General features: G+C 47.4%; 1 protein-coding gene across 1 annotated transcript in view; it reads left to right on the forward strand.

Annotated features, from left to right (window-relative positions):
• The window catches only part of Lrpl (low density lipoprotein receptor-related protein-like protein), a 149,235-nt gene that overhangs the window by 81,833 nt on the left and 42,874 nt on the right, over positions 1 to 24,528 (forward strand). The window contains exon 3 of the mRNA XM_028174660.2: positions 10,870 to 11,006. Coding sequence (XP_028030461.2) covers positions 10,870 to 11,006 — 137 coding nt within the window. The remainder of the gene's footprint in view (positions 1 to 10,869; positions 11,007 to 24,528) is intronic.

Here is a 24,528-nt window from a genome sequence, read left to right on the forward strand (position 1 = left end):
ATCCATAAACGTTTGTTCTTTACACTGTTACTTCCTAACATCTCAACTGATTATCATTAAATTATGCAATTATCTAGAAACATCTATACAAAAGTACTATTCCCGAAGATAGAAAGATAAAAAGTTATTTTAGGCGGTCGATCGGGGTAACCGATAATATCCAACGATTACAGCTAAATTTAGTTTAAAAATTAAAGAAACATACTAAAATAGATAACGTTTTAGTGATTCGCCTGTTACTTGATATCTAGGTCTCTTCCTACCTCTACTCTACACTTACAATTTTTCCTCTCCTTGTCCGGGTTGCGTTTCCTACTTTTTTTTATCATCGTCTCATTCGTTGACTCGTGTGCCTCTTTTACCTTTTCCGTTGGGTAGCTGGAACTTTCTCATAATACCAACCATTTCTCTAGTTTCTCTTGTCATGTGACCTGTTCATTGTCATTCTAATCGTTTTATTAGATCATATTCAACCTTATTAATACGCTTTTATTAGTTTCAGACTATGTATGTAACGGAATCTTTGAACATGATTTTGACTCCCTTCAAAACGTCGGATTAACTCGAAATTTTCAAGGACTGATGACAATTCAATATAAAAAAAAATATTGGAAAAATTGGAATTCAACTAAAAAATGAAAAATAAATAATAGTTAATTATTTATTTTCAGTTGATTATTATCTTGGCTCTTTTTTGGTCTTCTAGCCATCATAGTTATATATATTAAGTTTCATGAAATGTTTCTACGACAATGCCTATTTTTTATATCCATAAATTTCTTCAACAATAAATTTCTTCTTAACTGGCAACAGAAAGAGGTTGCTTTTAAAAATATTTTTAAGGAGACTAGTGTTTTCTCTATATACACAACACTTTTCTCCCTATTCTTACAACCGTTTGGTATTTGGTCGCTAATGATATTAGTTGTCTTAAGTACCCATGATAATTCTCCGTTTCTCCGTTTCTCCTTAATCTCCGCTTTCACTGTCTACTTTTTTGCTGTTTGTTCTCAAACTGTCATGATTTTTGTTATTAATATTATATATTCATAGTGAAACCATTTACATACTTGCTTCTCAGTATCAACTGTTCGAGCATCGCTTGGAGAATTTTGGCATTGTCTCCCTCCCATTATGACTAAATGATTGATTTAATATTGAGGTTAATACCTTTTCTGTTTACACCAATGCTCTCTCTATTCCTCTCCGCTCATAACTCTACGAGTTTCAAATATATTTTCAAAGATTTCGTAATTTAAGGTAAACTTTACTTGTTTAAAAACATGTTTATTAATAATAATCTAATAATAATATTTATCCCTTACTTGCTCACTTGTTTGGTACATCTATTATTCATATTTATCTCAACAGGATGATTTATCGAGATAAATTCATTCTTTTTGCTCCAACCAATATGAAGTGTGCATGAATTACAAATGCATTGCGGATAATATTTAATAGAGATTTAATGCGCTAGGAATCGCGAGCACACCAACTTTTATCCTTAATCAGAGTGTATGGCAAGCGTGTAACTCAGATATGACGGTAATGCTCATTTAAAAGCCGTGTACAGTACATTAAGAACATTGTGTAAGTTTAGCTTGGCTGTTTACAGGCGTAGCCATGAAGCAAGCGATTTTTTTTAATTTGTTTCAATGATGCAACTAAGTGGAACTTTCTGTAAACTAAAGGGAAAATCTAAAACTAAAGCGCTTAGGCATACATATTTTATGTAAGTATTCATTTTATTAATTCAAAGTATTTCCGATCGTTCAGCTTTTTTTTTTTTTTTTTTCCACAGGAGAAGATCGCCGGATCCCCACCCGCACGGCAGGTGGGGTATGTGGGAGTCGAACCTCACTAAAAACTCCTGCCGCTCACAGCCGGCGCCCTACCCCGGACCGGGTGGGAACCCAGTCGGAGTTATTGAGACGGCGGGACAGGGTTTACGCAGAGCACATTACATCCATCCCGCCGTCCCCCAGACGCCGGACCGGCGGCCGCCAGCAACATGACCGCCGGTTCCCTCGGTCGACGGGCCAAGAGCCCGATTGATAGCGCCGCGCTACACCTTCCCCCGGAGCGGTCGGGGGAACGCGACCTACCACGCCGCCCCACGCCTAAGCTCCTCCCCGCACAAAGCGGGTGGAGCCCGAAGCTCTTAGGGGGCCGGGTTACGGACGAGACCCCGGTCCCGACCCCCTGCTCGGCGGCGGCGGGTTTCTGCGTAGTGAGGAGAGCTTTGCCTCACTCGCCCCGCCGCCTCCTTCTGCGAGATGGTGCACTCGCAGAAGTCGAGCATAGCCTTCCAGGACTCGTCACCGCCAAGCATCGACGCCACGACGCCAGGCAGCGACAAGTCCGGTCCTATCTTTGCGACCAGGACACGGCGCTGCACCTCCCAAGCGGGGCAGACAGCGAGCGTATGCTCCGCCGTGTCCAGGTCGTGTCCACAATGGTGGCACCTCGTCGTCGGCTCAGCTCCTATCCGGTGCAGATACTTTCCGAAGCATCCGTGCCCAGTCAGCACCTGCACCAGACGGAAGGTGAGGCGTCCTCGGCCACGATTCACCCAGTCATCAAAGACTGGGTAAACCGCCTCAACGGTCCGTAGACCCCACGTGGGGTTGGCCAACCGCCTCGACCACGATTCGAGCACGGATCGCCGAGAATGGGCCTTCCGCGCCCGCAGCTCACTTTTGGAGGGACGCACCACGCCCAGAGCACGAAGCTCGCTGCGCCACCGATAGTCGGCAGCGAGCGACTCCGCCTCCAGCTCCCATGGCGGCGTCCCCGCCAACACACACGCCGCCTCGAAGGAGACGGTGCGATATCCACGGATGACCCTGATAGCAACGGTGCGCTGCGGCCGGCGCAGGAACCGAGCCATAGCGGCCCGGTTGCGTGGCTCAGCCCATACAGGCGCACCGTACAGGGCCATCGATCGCACCACCCCTGCGTAGAGGCGGCGCACAGCCTGATCCGGCCCCCCGATATTCGGGAGCAGTCGGCTCAAAGAACCGGCTGTCCTCATCAATCGGGGGACCAGCTCCGCAAAGTGAGCACGAAAAGCCCACCGGCTGTCCAACACGAGGCCGAGGTACCTCAACTGCACCCCGACCCCTATTCGGACGCCTCCAACCACGATGTGGGCGTCGACAGGTGGCGCTCTCCGTGGCCCGTGAAACCACAAGGCCTCGGATTTACTGAGCGCCACGTCGAGGCCCAGTCTCCTTATCCTCCCGACAACGAGGGCCACCCCCGCTGTGGCGAGACGGGCAGACTCTCTATAATCATCCCCCCGGGCCACGACCAACGTGTCGTCCGCGTAACAAATAACGCGGAGGCCCGGGAGGAGGGCACCCCTCAGCACCCAGTCGTACCCGATGCTCCACAAGAGGGGTCCGAGAACCGACCCCTGCGGAACACCCCGCACGACCGGAAAACGGTGAAGGGTCCCACCGTACCCGGTACATTCGACCGACCTGGCCTCCAAATAGGAGCCAACCAGCCGGCGGAGGTAGAGGGGCACTCCATGCCTCTCCAGTGCCCTCCCTATCACGGACCAGGGCAGGGTGTTAAATGCGTTGGCGATGTCAAGAGACACCGCCAGCGCCACCCCACCCCGTGAGACAGCCTCGTCCGAGAGGGCCCGCACCCGAAGTATTGCATCCACGGTCGAACGGCCCTCCCGGAAGCCGAACTGCTCCGCCGACAGGTCAGGTCCAACCCCGACCAGGTGCTGAACGATGCGGGCAGCCAGAATACGCTCCAGCAATTTTCCCGCCTCGTCCAGCAGTACGATAGGACGATACCCGGCGGCTGTATCCACCGGGCGCCCCTCCTTCCGCAACAACACAAGTCTGCCCGTCCGCCAGAGCAACGGGAACCGTCCCGACTCCAGGCAACTATTAAATAGCTCCAGGAGCCGGTCCCCTAGGGCATCGAGGGCCAAGGCCAGCACCCGGCCATGGACTCCGTCCGGGCCGGGGGCCGTGTCCTTTGCAGTCATCCTTACAACCGCCACACGGAGCTCTGCCCCAGTAATACGGGGCACCTCAGCAGGGGCTTCACCGTCGATGGCGTCCGACGGCTCACCCATAGCGGGGGGAACAAAACCCTCCCGCTCCTGCGGGAACAACGCCGAAACGATGTCCCGCAGCTGTTGAGGCTGGAGTCGCTCAGTCATAGGGGGGCCCACGGGCGCAGCTTGCCGCGCACCAACCTGTACGGGCTCCCCCATGGATCCGCTTCGAGCGCCTCCAAGAGTCTCTCCATGTTCTGCTCCTTGGCCCGCCTGATGGCCAGCCGCAGGGCGTCCTTCGCAGCGCGATATTCGCCGTGCAGCCGGGTTTCCTCCTCCGCAAACGCGACGGGGTCGTCGCGCCGCAGGTGGCGGCGACGGCGGTGTCTAGCGCATTGGCGGCTCGCCCGAATGGAGACCGCGCGCAGTCTCGCAATTTCAGGCGACCACCAGGGAGACTGCCGCCGTCCGCAATGCCGAGAGCCGACCCGGGGCATTGAGGCATCGCATATGCGGTGCATCGCGCCGCGGAACCATTCGGCCTCGGCCTCCACGTCGAAAGGGTGTGGGCGCGTGGGCGTCCACGCCGCCACCATAGAGGCCTCCACCAGGAGCTCCTTCTTCAGGAGCTTCAATGCCCACCTAGGGAATGACCGGGATGCACTCCGCGGGGGTTAACCCCGCGAGCGCCTGCGGCCGGTGTTGGCGTGGGAGCGGAAAGATCGAACCGGATATACCGGTGATCTGACAACGATTCCGCCCCCACCACCACGCCCCAGCCGAGGATGCGCTGTGCGACGGACGAGCTCGCGAACGTCAAGTCCACAATAGACTCTCCTGTCCACCGCACGCATGTCGCGACTGAGCCCCTGTTAACGATACAGAGATCGGCCGCGACCGCCCACTCCTCCAACAGCCTACCACGAGCGTCCGTAGATGGGGAACCCCAAGCGACAGACTTCGCATTGAAGTCCCCCGCCAGTATCACGGAACGGGGAGAGAGGTGACGAGCGATCACCTCTAGCCCGTCCAGGAACCGCTCGAACTCGACGGTAGGCCGATTCGGAGAGAAGTACACCCCGATCACGACGGTATTTTCTAATTGTACCGCGACGATCCCGGGACCCCTGGTCACCATCGCCAGGGGGGGAATCATCGCGGATCTTCTTATATGTATGGCCGCCAAGCCATCAACGTCCCCAAACCAGCAGTCGTCTGCTAGGGGAACGAAGTACGGCTCGGCGACCACAGCCACGTCAATTGACCACTCCGCCATAGTCTGGAGCAGCATGTCCTGAGCCCCGGCGGAGTGGTTCAAGTTTCCTTGGAGGAAGCGATAGGTGTGATCCATTAAGACTGGACCACATCCATCGCCCCCTCCCTTACTCCATTGTCCCCGCTATCGGGCGCGAACGCCTCAGCGTGGGCCAAAGTGCCGGCCGGTGCTCCCCCGGCCGACAGCTTCTTTTGGCGCCGCTTAGCTTGGCGGCGCCAATTTCTGATTGCGTTTTTGCCGGCTGGGGGCATGCCTTGCCCCCGGTCCGGTGGTCAGCCCTGCGTCCGGCCGCCGCACACAATAAGCAATGCGGCGCAGCCGAGCACACGGCCGCCTTGTGTCCAGGCTGACCACAGCGGAAACACAGTCCGCTGCGGTCAACCGCACTTACGCACCTGGCGAGGCAGTGCCCAGTGCTGAAGCACTTTAGGCACCGCCAGGCGCGTGGTTCTAGCAGGCGCACGTGGGCTGCTATCCAGCCCACGCGCAACCTACCCGGATCCCCCAAAGGTCTCCCGGGCGGAGGAGCAGCCAGGGCGAAGGCCGCCTCCACCGGGCAACGTACCCACACGGAGCTGGCCCCGCTATAACCGGGACGCAGCTCGCCTACGGTTATATTCTGCAGGGCACAGTTGCCCTGGGAAGCGACGGCCGCCGCCACCTCATCCCTGGTGGTGCATTCGTCCAGGCCGGTCACTTTCAATTCGGCCATCTTGACCGGCCTATGCACCCGCACCTCCTCTTCAGGCAGGACCGCGCGGAGCCTTGCGGCCAGACGCTCTGCGATGCCGGGACTATCGGCACCGGAACACTCTAGCAGTTTGGCCCCATTGGCTGTCTGCCTAGAGCGGAGACCCTCCCCCGCCCCGATCTCATTCAGATCGACTGCCGCGCGCGCCCGAGCAATGACATCTCCGTATGTCATGCCCTTGGCTTTGGCAGCCGGCAGCAGCGTTAGGACCACTGCCGCCGACCGCGGCGCGCGCGGTGGCTTCTTTGTTTTCTTGTTTTTCTTTTTGGCGGCTACAGGCGCTCGACCCTGTTGGGGAGGAGCCTGAGCCGCCGTGGCCGCCGGCGCTTCACCCACTTGTGGAGATGCCAGTGGGACCTTCTTGGCACCCCGCCGGGCCACCACGTTCCACCCCTCGTCCATGTTGGATGGGGGCGGAGGCAGCGGACGGGGCTGGGGTGCTTGCGATGGGCGTTTCGCGTTGGCGCCGCCCCCCCGCTTTGTTCTATCCCGTCCCGGGCCCAACCTAGTGGCTGGAGTCCGTACGGGGGCGGGGTGGGCGGCTGGAGCACCCAACACTGCTGCATGTGCCGGTCGCCGTGCGTCAGCCGGGGCAATGAGTTGCGCCTCGAGGGCCGCCAGCCTGCCGTCCAGCCTTTCCAATACAACCTGGACGGTGCGAGTGATGACCTCGTCCAGGCTGAAGTTTCCAGCCAGCTCCCGTGGCCCCACGAATGCCTGCTGCCTCTTGGTAGCGGTCATCTCCCTAGTGCGCGGCGATGGGAGACGTGGACGCTGCTCTGCCACGCGCGGTGGTGGCAGCACAGGCCAACTGTCGCCAGTCAGCGCTGGGGAACGGCGGCTCCGAGGGGCCCCAGTGATACACGACGTCGCCATCGGTACAGGAGCCGGAGGAGTCCGCAACCCAGTGGCCCGGGGTACCGCAGGTGACGCCGTCGCTGTCGCTGTCCTCTTCGAAGCAGCAGCCTCATCATCAGGCTGCTGTTGGGCTTGAAGTAGTGCTCGAAGCCTCGAATTTTCCGCCATCAGCTGTACCACCTGGTCATTGGCGGAAGCAACCGAAGGCAGAACCTTCGAGACCTGCGAGACCACCTCTCGCAGTTTACGGCCAGCGGCTTTGGTCTTAGTGCCGTTGGCCGCATATGATTTGACGGTCCTCATGGCCCTGTCTATGACCAAGGCAGGGTCCTGAAGGCCGCCTTCTTCCTCCTCTGTCGTTCGCCCGTCCAGTGAGGCGACAGACATCGACGCCGATGACTGCGCCGGTGACGGTGCGCCCCTCCTCCGGGCGGGTCTTCCTTTCGGGGGCGGCATCTCCTCCGCAGCAGAGGCCGCATCGGAGACTACCAGTACCTTCTCCGGCGGGGCATCTGCGCCAGAGGATGACGTTGGCTCCCCTCCCCCCTCGCGTGAGGAAACTCGCTGGGTCTTCCTTTTCCGCCTTATCTTTTTGGCGGTTGTCTCTTTCGAGCCAGCCGCCTCGCTGTCACTGACGAGCCCAGAGTGCGTCAAGTCAGCGCTGGCGTGTCTCTGTTCGACGGGTTTTCCGCTGCCCGTCATACAGCCCCTTCGTCATGGCAAGCTTTGCCCCCCCCAGAATACGCGGGGCTGCATGCTTCCACCAAGGTGGAAGCACGGAGGGATTCTCCACCTAAGGTGGTACCCTCCTGGGGTAAATTTTTTACAAACTTTGCCATCATTAATTTTTTCCTTTGATATTTAACCAGGGGTCGGTCCCCTGGGACGGCCCTCACGACTGGACTCCCTCCAGCCACTCATCCCATCACCGGGCACGTCACAGGCTTAGGATTAGGGCATTTTTTATAGAGGTTCGCATCCTCGCGGCCCCTGCTAGGCAGCGGCCCCCGTCCCCTACTCGGTAGGGATTACGGTATGCTTCTTCGAAGCCACGCCGGTAAACCGGTACCCCCCTCTGGAGGGCCTTCCCCTTTAGCTGCCAAGAGGCAGCCGGGGACATGGCAACCAGCGACCGGAAGGGAGTGCCCTCCGGTTCACTTCTCATCCACGTGGGGTCTACCATTACTGACAGACCCACACGTCTGACCACGGCGTGACCACGCCGGCGTGCCGGTACCCTCCTCTGGAGGGCCTTCCCCTTTAACAGCCAAAGGGCTGCCGGGGACATGGCCTAGCATCCAAGAGGTCTCCAGAAGGGAGCCCTCTCCCGCTTCACGCACCCTTTGTCCAGCAAAGGTGGGAAAAAGGAACACTGTGTGCAGTCTTCTTAGTTCGCGGCACCCCTGTGCAGACAACGCTGCTCCACGATATCGGGGTGCACGCTTAAGCCCCACCGCCGCGACAAGGCGAGACCACGTTGTGTGGGGGATCGTTCAGCTAGTGGAGTTTTTGTTTTTGTGTGATTCAAACATATATATTATAGATAAATTATGCGAACTTATTTTCTAAATTATTATACAATTTATTTATTTTTTTGAGAACTATAATAAAGAAATATATAAGGCACCGTTTTAAAAATGAACCATTATTTTTGTTTCAATTTCAAGAATTATGTATTTATTAGCCTTTTAAAATTTATTTTCAAATTTGCAAAACATTCCTATATTGTACATATCCTATACTGTATCCATATCCTATATTGTACATAATACTATCTACTAAGCATTTTTATATCATACGTAGAAGTGTCAGTCTTATTTGAACACGTTTCATATGGAATAAATAATATAATTTAATTAGTGAATTGTAACAGTACCTATCTGGTTCTGGTTGCAGTACTGACGACCAGGCACCATACAGCCGCCGTCACTCTAAGAACGTCATTCAAGTATCCCTCCGGTGCACTCTCTGTGTTTTTTAACAGTCCAAGCACCGGTCAGCGTTTTGGTCGATCTTGTCGAATACGATGAAGAGCTTGACGTAGGTACAACATAACCCACAAGCACAAGCCTCTGAGTTTCTCGCCGTAACTTCTCGGTGGGTCGTGATTCCGATTCAGTGGTAAATTCTGCGAAGCACTGCTCTTGCTAGGGCAGTGGTTCACAAAGTCTCTCATGCTGAGTCCTCTGAGCTCACCCGGCAATTTGTTAAAACAAGAATAGCTCTCGAAGCTACAGGTAAAAAATGAATATAGCTTTATTATGCCTCGGAAGAAATAACATTAAACTTTGTTTTTTCGCCTAGTCCTAACTAAAGTACGACAACAAAATTTTTAGTTCAGTTATAAGGCTTTAAGTCCAAAAAGGCTTATCAAAACAATAAAATAAGACTTTTTCATTGCGAATTAAATAATGAATTACTGATACTTGACTTATAATAAAAAATTAATCACATTTAATTTTTGATTACATTTCGCGGTCCGACCTTCAAAACAAATTTCACCCGCTTGTTTCTTGGGCCGTGTTTAGTTGCGCGATTCACGTCTCCCAAACGCGGATTTATTGTTTGGGCAATCAAGTTGAAAGCCCGTCGCGAAGAGGCGACTGCCAACTTCGTAGTACATGGTAAGTTCCACTTACGCAGAACTTCGCTTTGTCTGAGTTACACAGGTCGTTTGTTTGTCACGGAGAAGTAAACATTCTTCTCTCTTTAATGCTCGGTATATTCGGTACTGATGTTGTTACGACAAAAATATTGTGTGTGATCTTTTTCATTGGTTCTAAAGAATTTTTAGCTGTTCTTGTTACGGTTTAGTGAGGACATCCACTTTTTCGGTTATTTTGATTCTACGCAATAAGAATACCACATTAGGTGAACTCCTAACGAGTTTTTTTTTAAGACTGATGGATTGCTGGTAGGCCGAAGGTCTTTTCAGTTTCATCAGGGCGGGTGAGCGAGAAGAAGTTCAGCTAGGAGGGGTGGAATTTGCTAACAGCTGCCAGAGTGCCTTTGGAGGAGGTCTAACAACTCAAGGGCAGCTGCTTCGTGCATGCACTCGTATCGATTGTTTCAATTGTACCCTTATTATAAAATTAAACAGTCAACGTCGCCCTAAACACGTCATTACGGATCCTCCCGATCCATTAAGGGTGCTTTTAGGTACCTCAAGCACCGGCCACCGTCCTTGCCGAACTCATCGCTTGCGACGAAGGACTCGGCGAGTAAATTAATCCATAGACACAGCCCACTGAGTTTCTGGCCGGATCTTCTCAGTGGGTCGCGTTTCCGATCCGGTGGTAGACTCCGTGAAGCACTGCTCTTGCTAGGGTCAGTGTTAGGGTCAATCTCCGGTTTGAGCCCCGAGAGCTTACCTACACGCTAAGGTAACGCTGATATAGCCTCTCAAGGCTATCAGCATAGGTAGGAAATATATAAATTCCGTATGCAGATACCAATTTTTCAAAGGAAATATATAGTTAAAACGTGTTTGCGACCGATTTCCGCTTCGAAGGTATAACGTTGTATAATAAAAAACAAATCTGCAAAAATTCTACATTTGTTAATTACCAGTTGGTCGTATTATAAGCCAACACGGACAGATGGTTCCGCTGTTTCAAATTCGAATAATGAGACAGCTGTTTTGAAATACATTTTGGATTTCGACTGTTTGTATATAACAACGTGGGTGGCGGAATTTACATTGTGATTCTAATATCAGGTGATAGTGATAATAAATAATACCTATTGGTTCCAATACTAGGTTAGAAGTGTGTCATATTCAATCCTTTTTTAAAAAAACCGAAAATATATTTTTGTATTTTTTATATTGTATATATAGTTACTTAAACTGATAAATTAAAAATATCATCAGGAAACATGGTCAAATATAAGTTAACCCATTCGTTTTAACTGTAACGCGTTAGTAAATAATACAATAACTTGGTATTTTCTGGTCCGTAGGCTGCAACCGCACATATTATGGTGACATCGGTCGGACATACGAAGTTGAACTGCACAGACCTAGAGAAGACCTGGTGCCGTATGTGTGCTTACTCACCATCACCGCTGCCGGTGGAATACACGGAGATTTGGTACAGGTTAGTTATTATCGCATTATTAAAAAAAAAAAAAAATAATAATTACTCGGAAGCTAAGGCGCCATTAAGCACGCCGAATGCAGGCAACATTGGAGGAAGCTAGTGCAAAAACTGGATCGAGGTGGTCACGACCCTCAGTAATGAGGAAGCGACGAAGAAGAAGAAGGTTTTGTGAAAATCGCTCTTAACTAATGAATAAATATTTACTAACAATCACGCCACGTTAACTGGTCCCGTGCTAAGTTCGTAAAGAACTTGTGTTACAGGTACCAGATAATGGAAATAAATATAAGATTTTTATTATACACATACATATATTTAATATACATCCATAACCAAGGAAATGAAGTTTTATATTTATCATACAAATATCTTCCCTTGGCGGGATTCGAACCCGCGACCCCCTTGTGTAGTGACCATGTCACTTACCACTACACCAGACGGCCGTTAAATAATAAGACATTGTATAGCTTTCGGTGAGCTTCGAGAGAATATACACTAGTACATACCGTATTACTAGACTTCTTAGAAGAAGCACGAAAGTGCAAATAAAAGTATAAAAATAGAAATAAAAGCAAACAGAATATCCAAATCAAAGTACTTATATTTTATGGCTTAAGCAAAGTAAATAAAAATTGATATTGTTTCTCCGTGATTGATGGTACAACTCAAGATACTTGATCAAATATGATTTGCGATTTTAGCCATTGCGTTAACAACGCCCGATAAGCGAGTGCTAGATATCTTTCAAATCAAATAGACAATAACAATTTCAGTGATATTTTTTTTGTTGAAGCTCAAACCTATAAGCTCCGTGACGTAAATCACAACAAACATTTTTAAAACAGTGAAAATTCACACATTTTCAACTGTCATATTTTCGAAGTGTCAAATTTCAAAATGGCTTCTAAATTTGAAAAACCTGACAGCGCGCGCCTTCCATGATTGCTTTTCCTCGTTCAGCTTATTTACATGAACTTCTACTGAAATGAAGGAAAAATATCGTAGGTCCCTTTCAAGAGGCGACGTCGGTGTATGAAAAATGTGGATGTCAGCCGACATTTTATGACTACCTTTCCGCTACTTCTATATAAAGTACAGGGTAAATCTTTTATTTTTCTCCAAGCGCTATGTTATTAGAGGCACCAATATATTTTGGTATACTACAAAGATTTTACCAGCTTTCTTATTAAGTTATTTATCGTCATGTTGTAGTTAAATTAACGTTGTCTTTGACTCATGTTATATTTGTCACGTAACTTTCTTGTTGGCGTAATAAACAATTTTGAATATTATAACCGTCTGTCGCAAGCAATCATAGCTTGTTCACTAGATTGTGACGTCACAACGTACAAACTGCGACCCGTAGTTACATAGTTAATACAACGTAACATAACAAAAAATTTAAGATTTTCATTGACAAGTTTGAATAAATATTTTAACTTCAATAACCCTTTTATAGAAATAATAATTATAACACATTAAAACATGGGTATTATTTTAATAGCGTTCAACTTAATATCCAAATAAAATTATAAGACCGAGGTAAAAACGACAATAAGAAAATAAAACAGAATCGTTGTTTGCATAAAATTGAATACAACGAGGAAAGGGACAAAAAATGTATAAAGGTGCGCATTGCGTTGCTTACCCGAATAATGGGCTCTTCTACCGTTTTGAGCACGCAATAATGAGGTGAATGCATATGACCGCTCTTTTTATTCTCCATTGAACATATTATACGTTAATGAGTCAAAATTTATTTTTGTATCCCATAACCAACGAAAAAAAAATACAAATTTCAAATTCCGTTCTAAAACTAGCTAAACAAAAAATAATAATAATAATATTGGTCAAAAGTTTTTTTTTTTATAACAACTAAGAGGCAAACGAGCAAGACGGGTCATCTGATGGTAAGTGATTCACCGCCGCCCACGGTCACCAGCGTTTACGCCAGTGCGTTGCCTACCCTTCAGGTAAGAATATGCTCTTTTCTTGAATAACCCAATGTCGCAGTTGTTGGGGAAGACCGCTGATGGCAACGAATTCCAGAGATTTACGGTGCGTGGCAGAAAACTGTTTTTAAAACGCATTGTAGTGGAGCGCCAACCATCCAGATGGTGCGGATGATAGTTCCGGCGAGACGATCGGTTGCGAAAATCAGCGGCTTCTATTAAATTGAACAACTCCTCGGAACACTCCCCATTGTAAATTCTGTAAAGTATGCATAGGGAAGATAGATCCCTACGCAGTGCCAAAGGATCTAGCCGATCGGCAAGTTCAGGATCGTCGACAATCCGAGATGCCCTACGTTGGATTCGGTCAAATGGAGATAGCTGATAACCCGGAGCCCCGGCCCAAAGGTGGCAACAATACTCCATGTGAGGCCGCACCTGCGCCTTATACAGTTTAAGGCGGTGAGCCGGCTTGAAGTACTGTTTGGCCCTGTTGAGTACTCCGAGTTTTTTGGAGGCCATTTTAGCCTTGCTCTCCAAATGACCGCCAAACTGGACAATACTCGAAATGTCTACGCCCAGAATGCCAATGTTCGGCTTGGCACAAAGGTATTAGGTTATTTTCAGTTTTCGCTAACTTTGACCATTCGTACAGTCTCGGATTAAAATAGAAATAAGTTTTTGAAGTCACTTTGAAGTCGTTGTGGCCTAAAGGATAAGACGTCCGGTGCATTCGTATGTAGCGATGCACCGGTGTTCGAATCCCGCAGGCGGGTACCATTTTTTCTAATGAAATACGTACTTAACAAATGTTCACGATTGACTTCCACGGTGAAGGAATAACATCGTGTAATAAAAATCAAACCCGCAAAATTATAATTTGCGTAATCACTGGTGGCAGGACCTCTTGGGAGTCCGCACGGGTAGGTACCACCACCCCGCCTATTTCCGCCGTGAAGCAGTATGTTTCGGTTCGAAGGGTGGGGTAGCCGTTGTAACTATACTGAGATCTTAGAACTTATATCTCGAGGTGGGTGGCGCATTTACGTTGTATATGTCTATGGGCTCCAGTAACCACTTAACACCAGGTGGCCTGTGAGCTCGTCCATCCATCTAAGCAATAAAAAAAAAAAGTTTACTTTTTTTACGTAATAGCGTAATTTTAAAATAGTGATTGATATATCAGACTCATAATAACCGAGTTATAAGAATATAATTTCACGTTGAGAAGTGTCGTGGCTGTGCTTCTAGTGTTAGTCTGTTCTATCTGTTGAGTCAATAAAACACAGTTCGTACATTGGTAGCCCAAGTGTGTCAATAAATGATCCGTAGTTAGATTGCTGTAATTTTGAAATAGTCGGTTGATATTGCGGTTGATTCAAGCAAAGTTATAAACAGGTGCGCCGTTGTTTGACTATTTCAATTAATACTCTTACTAATTTATTTAAAACTTCATTTTGTTCATAGGTTTTATTTTACGGAATAAATGTCTGTCTGGTGTGCAAACAATTATTTCGTTGATACTCACCTATTAGAGCTATAAGTAAATGTCTTGTTGTATGATGATCATATCGGCGTTTCAAAACCTTTTATCCTTTTTTTTTTTTTTTTCCACAGGAGAAAATCGCCGGATCCCGACCCGCACAGCAGGTGGGGTATGTGGGAGTTGAACCTCACTAAAAACTCCTGCCGCTCACAGCCGGCGCCCTACCCCGGACCGGGTGGGAACCCAGTCGGAGCTATTGAGACGGCGGGACAGGGTTTACGCAGTGCACATTACATCCATCCCGCCGTCCCCCAGACGCCGGACCGGCGGCCGCCAGCAACACGACCGCCGGTTCCCTCGGTCGACGGGCCAAGAGCCCGATTGATAGCGCCGCGCTACACCTTCCCCCGGAGCGGTCGGGGGAACGCGACCTACCACGCCGCCCCACGCCTAGGTTGCTCCCCGCACAAAGCGGGTGGAGCCCGAAGCCCTTAGGGGGCCGGGTTACGGACGGGACCCCGGTCCCGACCCCCTGCTCGGCGGCGGCGGGTTTCTGCGTAGTGAGGAGAGCTTTGCCTCACTCGCCCCGCCGCCTCCTTCTGCGAGATGGTGCACTCGCAGAAGTCGAGGATAGCCTTCCAAGACTCGTCGCCGCCAAGCATCGACGCCACGACGCCATGCAGCGACAAGTCTGGTCCTATCTTTGCGACAAGGACACGGCGCTGCACCTCCCATGCGGGGCAGACAGCGAGCGTATGCTCCGCCGTGTCCAGGTCGTGTCCACAATGGTGGCACCTCGTCGTCGGCTCAGCTCCTATCCGGTGCAGGTACTTTCCGAAGCATCCGTGCCCAGTCAGCACCTGCACCAGACGGAAGGTGAGGCGTCCTCGGCCACGATTCACCCAGTCATAAAACACTGGGTAAACCGCCTCGACGGTCCGTAGACCCCACGTGGGGTTGGCCAACCGCCTCGACCACGATTCGAGCACGGACCGCCGAGAATGGGCCTTCCGCGCCCGCAGCTCACCTTTGGAGGGACGCGCCACGCCCAGAGCACGAAGCTCACTGCGCCACCGATAGTCGGCAGCGAGCGACTCCGCCTCCAACTCCCATGGCGGCGTCCCCGCCAACACACACGCCGCCTCGAATGAGACGGTGCGATATCCACGGATGACCCTGATAGCAACGGTGCGCTGCGGCCGGCGCAGGAACCGAGCCATAGTAGCCCGATTGCGCGGCTCAGCCCATACAGGCGCACCGTACAGGGCCATCGATCGCACCACCCCAGCGTAGAGGCGGCGTACAACCTGATCCGGCCCCCCGATATTTGGGAGCAGTCGGTTCAAAGAACCGGCCGTCCTCATTAACCGGGGGACCAGCTCCGCAAAGTGAGCACGAAAAGCCCACCGGCCGTCCAACACGAGGCCGAGGTACCTTAACTGCACCCCGACCCCTATCCGGACGCCCCCAACCACGATGTGGGCGTCGACAGGTGGCGCTCTCCGCGGCCCGTGAAACCACAAGGCCTCGGATTTACTGAGCGCCACGTCGAGGCCCAGTCTCTTTATCCTCCCGACGACGAGGGCCACTCCCGCTGTGGCGAGACGGGCAGACTCTCTATAATCATCCCCCCGGGCCACGACCAAAGTGTCGTCCGCGTAACAAATAACACGGAGGCCCGGGAGGAGGGCACCCCTCAGCACCCAGTCGTACCCGATGTTCCACAAGAGGGGTCCGAGAACCGACCCCTGTGGAACACCACGCACGACCGGAAAACGGTGAAGGGTCCCACCGTACCCGGTACATTCGACCGACCTGGCCTCCAAATAGGAGCCAACCAGCCGGCGGAGGTAGAGGGGCACTCCATGCCTCTCCAGTGCCCCCCTATCACAGACCAGGGCAGGGTGTTAAATGCGTTGGCGATGTCAAGAGACACCGCCAGCGCCACCCCACCCCGTGAGACAGCCTCGTCCGAGAGGGCCCGCACGCGAAGTATCGCATCCACGGTCGAACGGCCCTCCCGGAAGCCGAACTGCTCCGCCGACAGGTCAGGTCCAACCCCGACCAGGTGCTGAACGATGCGGGCAGCCAGAATACGCTCCAGCAATTTTCCCGCCTCGTCCAGCAGTACGATAGGACGATACCCGGCGGCTGTATCCACCGGGCGCCCCTCCTTTCTCAACAACACAAGTCTGCCCGTCCGCCAGAGCAACGGAAACCGTCCCGACTCCAGGCAACCATTAAATAGCTCCAGGAGCCGGTCCCCCAGGGCATCGAGGGCCAAGGCCAGCACCCGGCCATGGACTCCGTCCGGGCCGGGGGCCGTGTCCTTTGCAGTCATCCTGACAACGGCCACACGGAGCTCTGCCCCAGTGATACGGGGCACCTCAGCAGGGGCTTCGCCGTCGATGGCGTCCGACGGCTCACCCATAGCAGGGGGAACAAAACCCTCCCGCTCCTGCGGGAACAACGCCGAAACGATGTCCCGCAGCTGTTGAGGCTGAAGTCGCTCAGTCAAAGGGGGGGCCCACGGGCGCAGTTTGCCGCGCACCAGCCTATACGGGCTCCCCCATGGATCCGCTTCGAGCGCCTCCAAGAGTCTCTCCATGTTCTGCTCCTTGGCCCGCCTGATGGCCAGCCGCAGGGCGTCCTTCGCAGCACGATATTCGCCGTGCAGCCGGGTCTCCTCCTCCGCGAACGCGACGGGGCCGTCGCGCCGCAAGTGGCGGCGACGGCGGTGTCTAGCGCACCGACGGCTCGCCCGAATGGAGACTGCACGCAGTCTCGCAATTTCGGGTGACCACCAGGGCGACTGCCGCCGTCCACAACGCCGAGAGCCGACCCGGGGCATCGAGGCATCGCATATGCGGTGCATCGCGCCGCGGAACCATTCGGCCTCAGCCTCCACGTCGAAAGGGTGTGGACGCATGGGCGTCCACGCCGCCACTATAGAGGCCTCCACCAGGAGCTCCTTCTTCAGGAGCTTCAATGCCCACCTAGGGAACCTTTTATCCTAATGAAACTTTGTACAATTATTGTTGGTGCTTCATAAAAGACCTACATCGAGTAGATAAGATAGTATCATCATCGTCAATCATATAGTTTTAGCAATAGTCCTAGTGGAATGATTCATTGACATAATGACTATCCAGGCTGAAATTCGGATTTGTTTTGATATAGGTACGTTTAAATAAATATATACAGTACCAGGCAATAAATATTGCACATCGATATTTAGAAAGAGACAGTCGTCTAATTTTGTTTTTGTTGTAAAGCGTTACCAATGTGCGACGAAACACTAACGGTCCGGTATCTATGGAGACTAAATCTCAATTAGGTAATGTGCGACAAATATAACGCTCTACGAAGCAAAAATTAACCGTCGCTTTCCCACGGTCGATGTGCAATATTTATCGCCGGGTACTAGCATATAAATAATAAGCACCCAGACATAGAGCAAATAAACCTGTTCATCGCACGAATGTTTGCCCGATGTGGGAATCGAACCCACGACCCTTGGCGCAACAGTCAGGCGCTGTAACTACTTCACCACCGAGTCCCCGAGTAAATCATTCAAAAACTTAAAAACGACAACTTAATATAAGAATTACGTGAATTACTCATTGATTGTCAAACAATATTGTCGTTAAGTTACTACATTTTGCCCAAAGTCGAAAATATCTGGAAGAATCAAATATTATTCTGCAAACAAACAGAACAATCTGAAACAAATAGAATATATCTTTCGAAACATCTATTGTTTATAAACATTGAACTCATTATGTACCAGTTTTTATGATTCAAAGTAATATACTCATACTTAGTCTGGCCATAAATACTGTTACAATTTAAAATAAAAATAAATCTATTGCAAATAACATTTATTACTTTTACAGTATGTTAGTTTAATACATAAATATAAAACAATTTAAAGTATAAAAAGCTTATTCGAAGTGGTCTCCATTGGCTGCAATACAGTCCTTTAAACGTTGAGGCCAGTTATCAATAGAAGCACGCACTCTTTCTATAGGAAACATTTTCATTGCCAATCGTACGGATTGTTTTAAGGACTCCAAATTATTATGGCGTTTAGAGCAAGCCGTACTCGCTAAAACTGACCATAAATCATAATCCAGCGGATTAAGATTGGGACTAGACGACGGCCAGTCTTCAGCTCTGATGAAGTCCGAAACGTTCGTTTCCAACCAAGACTGCGTAGACCGAGCTTTATGACCTGGCGCCGAGTCTTGCTGGAAGGACCATTCTTGATTATTGAACATGGTGTTGTTAAGGGGCTTCACTACCTTCTCAAGAATGGTATCTTGATACACTTGTGCCGATGTTTTGATACCTTATACTTTAGCCATACTTTTTCACAAAAGTTTGGCTCAGTCACTCCTTCATAGCTAATACCCCACCAAACCATCACTGAAGTCGGATAGTGCTAACGTTGCTCTCTCTCTGCTGCACTCTGTCGACTAATTGGGAAGCTTCCTTAGAGCTTTGAGCATAAATACGGTCATTTTGTTTGTTAAAATGTTGCTCAATTGTAATAAATTTCTCATCCGTAAACAAATTTTTTCTATGACCTCCCTTTGCGTACCGCTTCAGTAGTTGTTTCGATTTTACCACCCTATTCTCTTTTAAATTATCAGTTAAGAAATGACCAGTACGTCTCTTATAGGCTGAAAGTCCTAAGTCATCTTTTAAAATACGAGACATGATTCTAGGTGCTATCTTCATCTCCCGAGATAAAATCTTTTGCTTTCGGACAGGATTCCTTCGAATTCTTTCCCTTACTGCTTTGACCACCTTTTTCGTACGAACACTACATGGACGGCCAGATCTTTTTCTGTCACAAACAGAGGAGGTCTCATTGCATCTATTAATAGCCTGGTACACAAACATTTTACTAATACCAAGCGTATGGAGAGTTTTAAAAATTGCATTTGGCTCCATACCTACTTTGTGTAATGCAATCACGGCGATTCGGTTCTCTTTATCACCCACTCCATTTTAATATCGCAAAATATTGTACAATGTATTGGCGCCAAAATGAGTAAACTCAATGAGCAATCATATAACAATGACAGATTCCAAATTCAAATATAATATTTTGTTTATTTTTAATTGTAACAGTATTTATGGCCAGACTAAGTATATATAATATTTTTTAATTATTAATTTAATGACAATAATATATTTCACTTTAATTTAATTACTATAAAATCTATCTACGTACTACGCAAGATAACCCAGGTCAGTTGTCTCTTGGGTATATTGACGTGTTTCTTGATTAGAACATGTAAGCTCCAAGGCACCGAACGAGAAAGTTAGGCAAGTAATTAATAGAGTAATAAATTGAAAGCAAGACAGTTAACAGAAAGATGGCTATAATTCGCTTTGCGAATGCCCCCTCCCACTTTCAGCCGTGTGGTCTAGGTTTTTTTTTGTCTGAGGGGTTATTGGTGGCCCGGAGGCCTTTTCAGTTTCTCCAGGATAAATGGGCGAGCAGAGCTTCAGTCAGGAGGAGTGAGATTTGCTAAAAGCTGCCCGAGCGTCTCTAAAGGAGACCTAACAATTTAAAAGCAGCTGCTTCGCGAATGAATTTACTACCGCATCGGGATCTATGGTGCATGGGCTAAGTTACACATCGAACTCTTTATCGATTTCGATGAGTACGGTTACTGGAGCCCTTAATCCTTCTCATAATGTTGGATCTGATGGATACATAAGTGTCTAAGGCGACGACCGTGATGGACTTCTGCATGAGCAGGATTCGTGGAGTCAGCGGCGGCAGCAATATGTGGTCTAAGACTCAATAATATAACGGCCGTTTCACCCCTCAACCCGGCACGCATTACTTGCGATTCTTAATTGGACAATCGGGCATGTTCGAAATACGTCGACATATAACTCCAGTATAAACGAACAGAAAACAAAACACCGATCAACGTGTCCCTTGACGCATCTGAACCACTCCCTTAAATATTGTTCGTGCAAATGCAGCAATAAAACTTGTACAATTACGCCGCAACGGAGCAGGTAACTCATTAGTGTTCGCGGAGCGTTTTGTTTTCCACTCTCTCTCTCTTTCATTACCCATTCCCGATGTTTAATTTCCACAGTCATTCGTTAGAACGCCGAGGGTTAAAAACAAGTTTATATGTATGCAAGACATTTTCAGTATTAGCTTTGTTATTTTTATATCGTTTTATTTTTTGTTTTATTTTTTTGTTTTATTCTATTTATTTTTATTACTCTTACTGCTTAGTTATGTTATATGTATATAACTTCACTTCACTAGAACACTTCCTAACTTTATTTTTACTTGTAACCGTCTGATGGTTGATCTAATCACTGCCACATCAAGATTTAGTATTTTAATGTATAGCATTTTCCATTTTGTTTTGCTTAGACTGACTCGGTGATGCACTAGCTAGCGCCCCTGATTGTTGCGCCGCGGGTCGTGGGTTCAATTTCCACGTCGGGTATTGTGTTATGAACAGGTTTGTTTTCTCTTTGTGTGGGCGTTTATTGTCTATATATATATTTAAACATATATCAGTATGTTTATCATTCTCTGGTACCCATAACACAGGGAATCCCAAATTAGGGCCCGATGACCCTGCATGTTTTGTTCCCAATTATTATTATTTATTATTATCATTATGAACAAAAAACTATTTCCAAAATTTTTTTTTTGGTAGCAATATACTCCGCAATAGCTATTTTAAACAAAGATAAAAAATCTATTACCAGCGGACGCAAAAATGCCACTTAGCAGTTTTGTCATTGGATATTCATTCATAACTTATATTATTGTATTTATATTATTATATTATTCAGTATAGAAAAAATAACTTTCAACATAATCTTTATTTAAAATGTTTTAAGTCTGTATTAGAAGTCACATTATCATAGCTCCCTGCAATGGTATTAGACTAACAGCAATCAATAACAAGAATACACAACAGCTTTTTTAATGGTAATACAAACCAATTTTTGTTATGCTGGATGAGTAGATTGAGCTCATGCTAACCGTGTAAGTTACCAGCGTTGCTAATGTCACTACTCAACTTGAAACATAAATAAGAAGTCCCATTACTCTAATACAGTCTTTTTTTTTTTTTTTATGATTGAAACTTTACTGGTTGCCCGAAGGCCTTTCCAGTGTCACCAGGACAGGTGGGCGAGCAAAGGCTCAGCCAAGAGGGGTGGGATTTGCTAACAACTGCCCGAGCGCCTCCGAAGGAGACCTAACAACTCAAGAGCAATTGTTTCGCGAATGAATCTACTACCGGATCGGAATCGCGACCCGCTGAGAAGATCCGGCGTGAAACTCAGCGGGCTGATGCATGGGTTAGGTTGCACGTCGACCTCTTTGTCGAGTTCGACGAGTACGGTTACGACTAATACAGTCGTTGACAATACGACCTACCAGAAAATATATAACAATTTTGTGTCTTTTTATCTATTGACATCCCTAAACATAAAGCTAATTTTGTAGAAAACAATCTCGGGAGACAACGATTGACCGTAAAACGTGTTTTAAAAGAGATAAACCGTCTTTTTAATGGCCCAATCCGTGAATGGAGACATTGGGCGCCGCTGTAAAGACGATCTAGCTTGAAACAGGTCAACTGAGAAGCACGAGAGGGTACCTACATGAGTTGACCGGAAATTGTGATTGGTTCTTTCATCGCATTTATTATTGCTGTATAAACTCACGAATTAAGCCAATATCAGCGCCCGTCTTGATCCTTAAGGTCGAAACGTAGACAAGAATCTCACAATAAATAGTAGAGATATATTTTATTTAAAAATGCAATGTCTGGTCCTGCAGAATAACAACAATAAGTCCAGTTTGTACCACAGTTGCCTCGCCGGCTGTGATTCCAAAACACTTGAAATTTTGATCTATTTATCAAGGGAGTAGGAAGTAATTTTGTGGTGTCTACGAGCTTCAATAGCTGTCCTGTACTCCGCGAGCTCAACAATTATGGAAAATGTTTTTGTACATGTGCCACATTACTGGTGTTAGGACCACTTGTGAGTCCACGCGGGAAGGTACCACCACCCTTCCTATTACTGCCATGAAGTAGTAATGCGTTTCGGTTTGAAGGGTGGGGCAGCCGATGTAACTACACTTGAGACCTTAGAACTTATATCTCAAGGTGGGTCCGCATTTACGTTGTAGATGTCATGGGCCCCAGTAACCACTTAACACCAGGTGGGCCGTGAGCTCGTCCAACCATCTAAGCAATAAAAAATTAAATAAAAATAAAACTTTTATGCACTGAAATCCGGACATATTTATGTACACGTTTTTTTGTTTAAAAACCCCTTTTGCTCACTCTCTTTTATATGTCATTATTTATTCTTTTAGGTTTGCATTGCGCAATGGGTTTCGGAATGAATATAAAGTAGACATTAATAAAGTTGCCAGAAAGAAAAAAAATATGTACGAACGAATAAATATGAAATATTAATAGATGTTACTCGTTTTACTTTCGCTGAAGTAGAACCAGCTACAACCCCAAAAAAAAAAACAGAAAAAAAATTACCACAAGTAATCTTCTTAAGAATTTTTTCCATTCGACGTGAATTACTTAAGAAGTTTAAAAAAGTTTTCTGAAGTAAAATAAGGGTATGGTTAGGGAACCGGAGTCGTAAAAGCCGGTAGCGTTCATTCCTTTTGCCGACGAAATTTTTTATCTACGTACCAACCGTAGGTAAACAGAGCTCCGCGTTCTCTTGAAAATACATTATTTTTATTTCCTTTGTTTCCACGGTGAAGCCGTTAAGTTCGAATTTCAATTCCTTTTACGTGTGTATCGATTATTATATATTTTCAATAAATTGATCGTACAGAAACCGTTCAAAAATGAAGGCACTGGATTTTCTTTTAATATTTAAATCTCCATTTTCCCTCTAATAGTATCATCGTACATTTTTTAACATTTTCGAAAATTTATAGCGTAATTCAATTATTTTTCAGTTCTTTCTTTCAGCAAACAGAGTAAACTACAGGAAGGAAAAGTGTATGTACAATAAAACTAAGGAAAAATAAAAGGAAGGAGGAAAAGACATTTAACTCTCATGTAATGATGTTTAATACATCGCCAATTATGCCGTGATTCAATACTGAGTCAGATACAATTTTTCTATACATGTTACCTGTCTTCGCAAATAAGTTCTAGAAAGACCAACTCCCAGAAGCACATAATTACAAATCACAAACACTAACGTAATTAAATCTATGGTGTTACGTTAACGTTGAGGGATCGCCGGTCGTCTGATCTTGGTTAATGTTGTACAACGGACAGAGTCTTAGTACTATTGAACTTTCAATGGAACACGACCTCTGTCTTCTCCGGGCAGGATGGAATAACGGGACCCATTCATATAGGGATTACATTAATAAGGTCAGGGCTGGTTCGTTCTTAAACCCGCATTTCATCGTGGATATTAAAGACTGAAGAAGACAGATTATTTTCAAGCAAATTTTATGAGCACAAACCTACTATTCATAGCTTAAACCCTCATCAATCACACTATTTACGTGCGTTTTATCATCGATCTTGCAGTATAGTACAAGAAAACTAATACACATAGGTATTCATGATGGTAGTGGGATATTTTGATGGATGACATCACGTTGAAAATAAAATAGGATTTGTTTATAGTTTCCGATTCAGTGCACTCAATTTAGTCAGTCAATCTATGAACTAAAATTCATCTTCCTGTTAATTGAAAAGTTGTCTTTCGTTCTATATTTGCTGGGTAAACAGAAAACGAAGATAATGTTACATTAATTATTCACTACATTGTACATCTATATTTTATGTTCATTTGAATTTACGAAATTTAAGAAATTTATGTTACATTATTCATCGTGTTTCATCATTACAGCTTCATGTTTCGAGATTTGCTTTTGTTTATCCAATTCTTTCTTTATGCTCGAGTGACGTCTGTAATTTTCGGGTCCGATGCTTCCCAAGTAGCTTCGTCCCTACGGATCAAGTTCATGGCTAGTAAAGTTTCCTCAGTAATCTGGAAGTCTTTTATTTTCTAAGTT

The sequence above is a fragment of the Bombyx mandarina genome, chromosome 10, assembly GCF_030267445.1.
Source record: "Bombyx mandarina strain Sakado chromosome 10, ASM3026744v2".
NCBI classification, from domain to species: domain Eukaryota; kingdom Metazoa; phylum Arthropoda; class Insecta; order Lepidoptera; family Bombycidae; genus Bombyx; species Bombyx mandarina.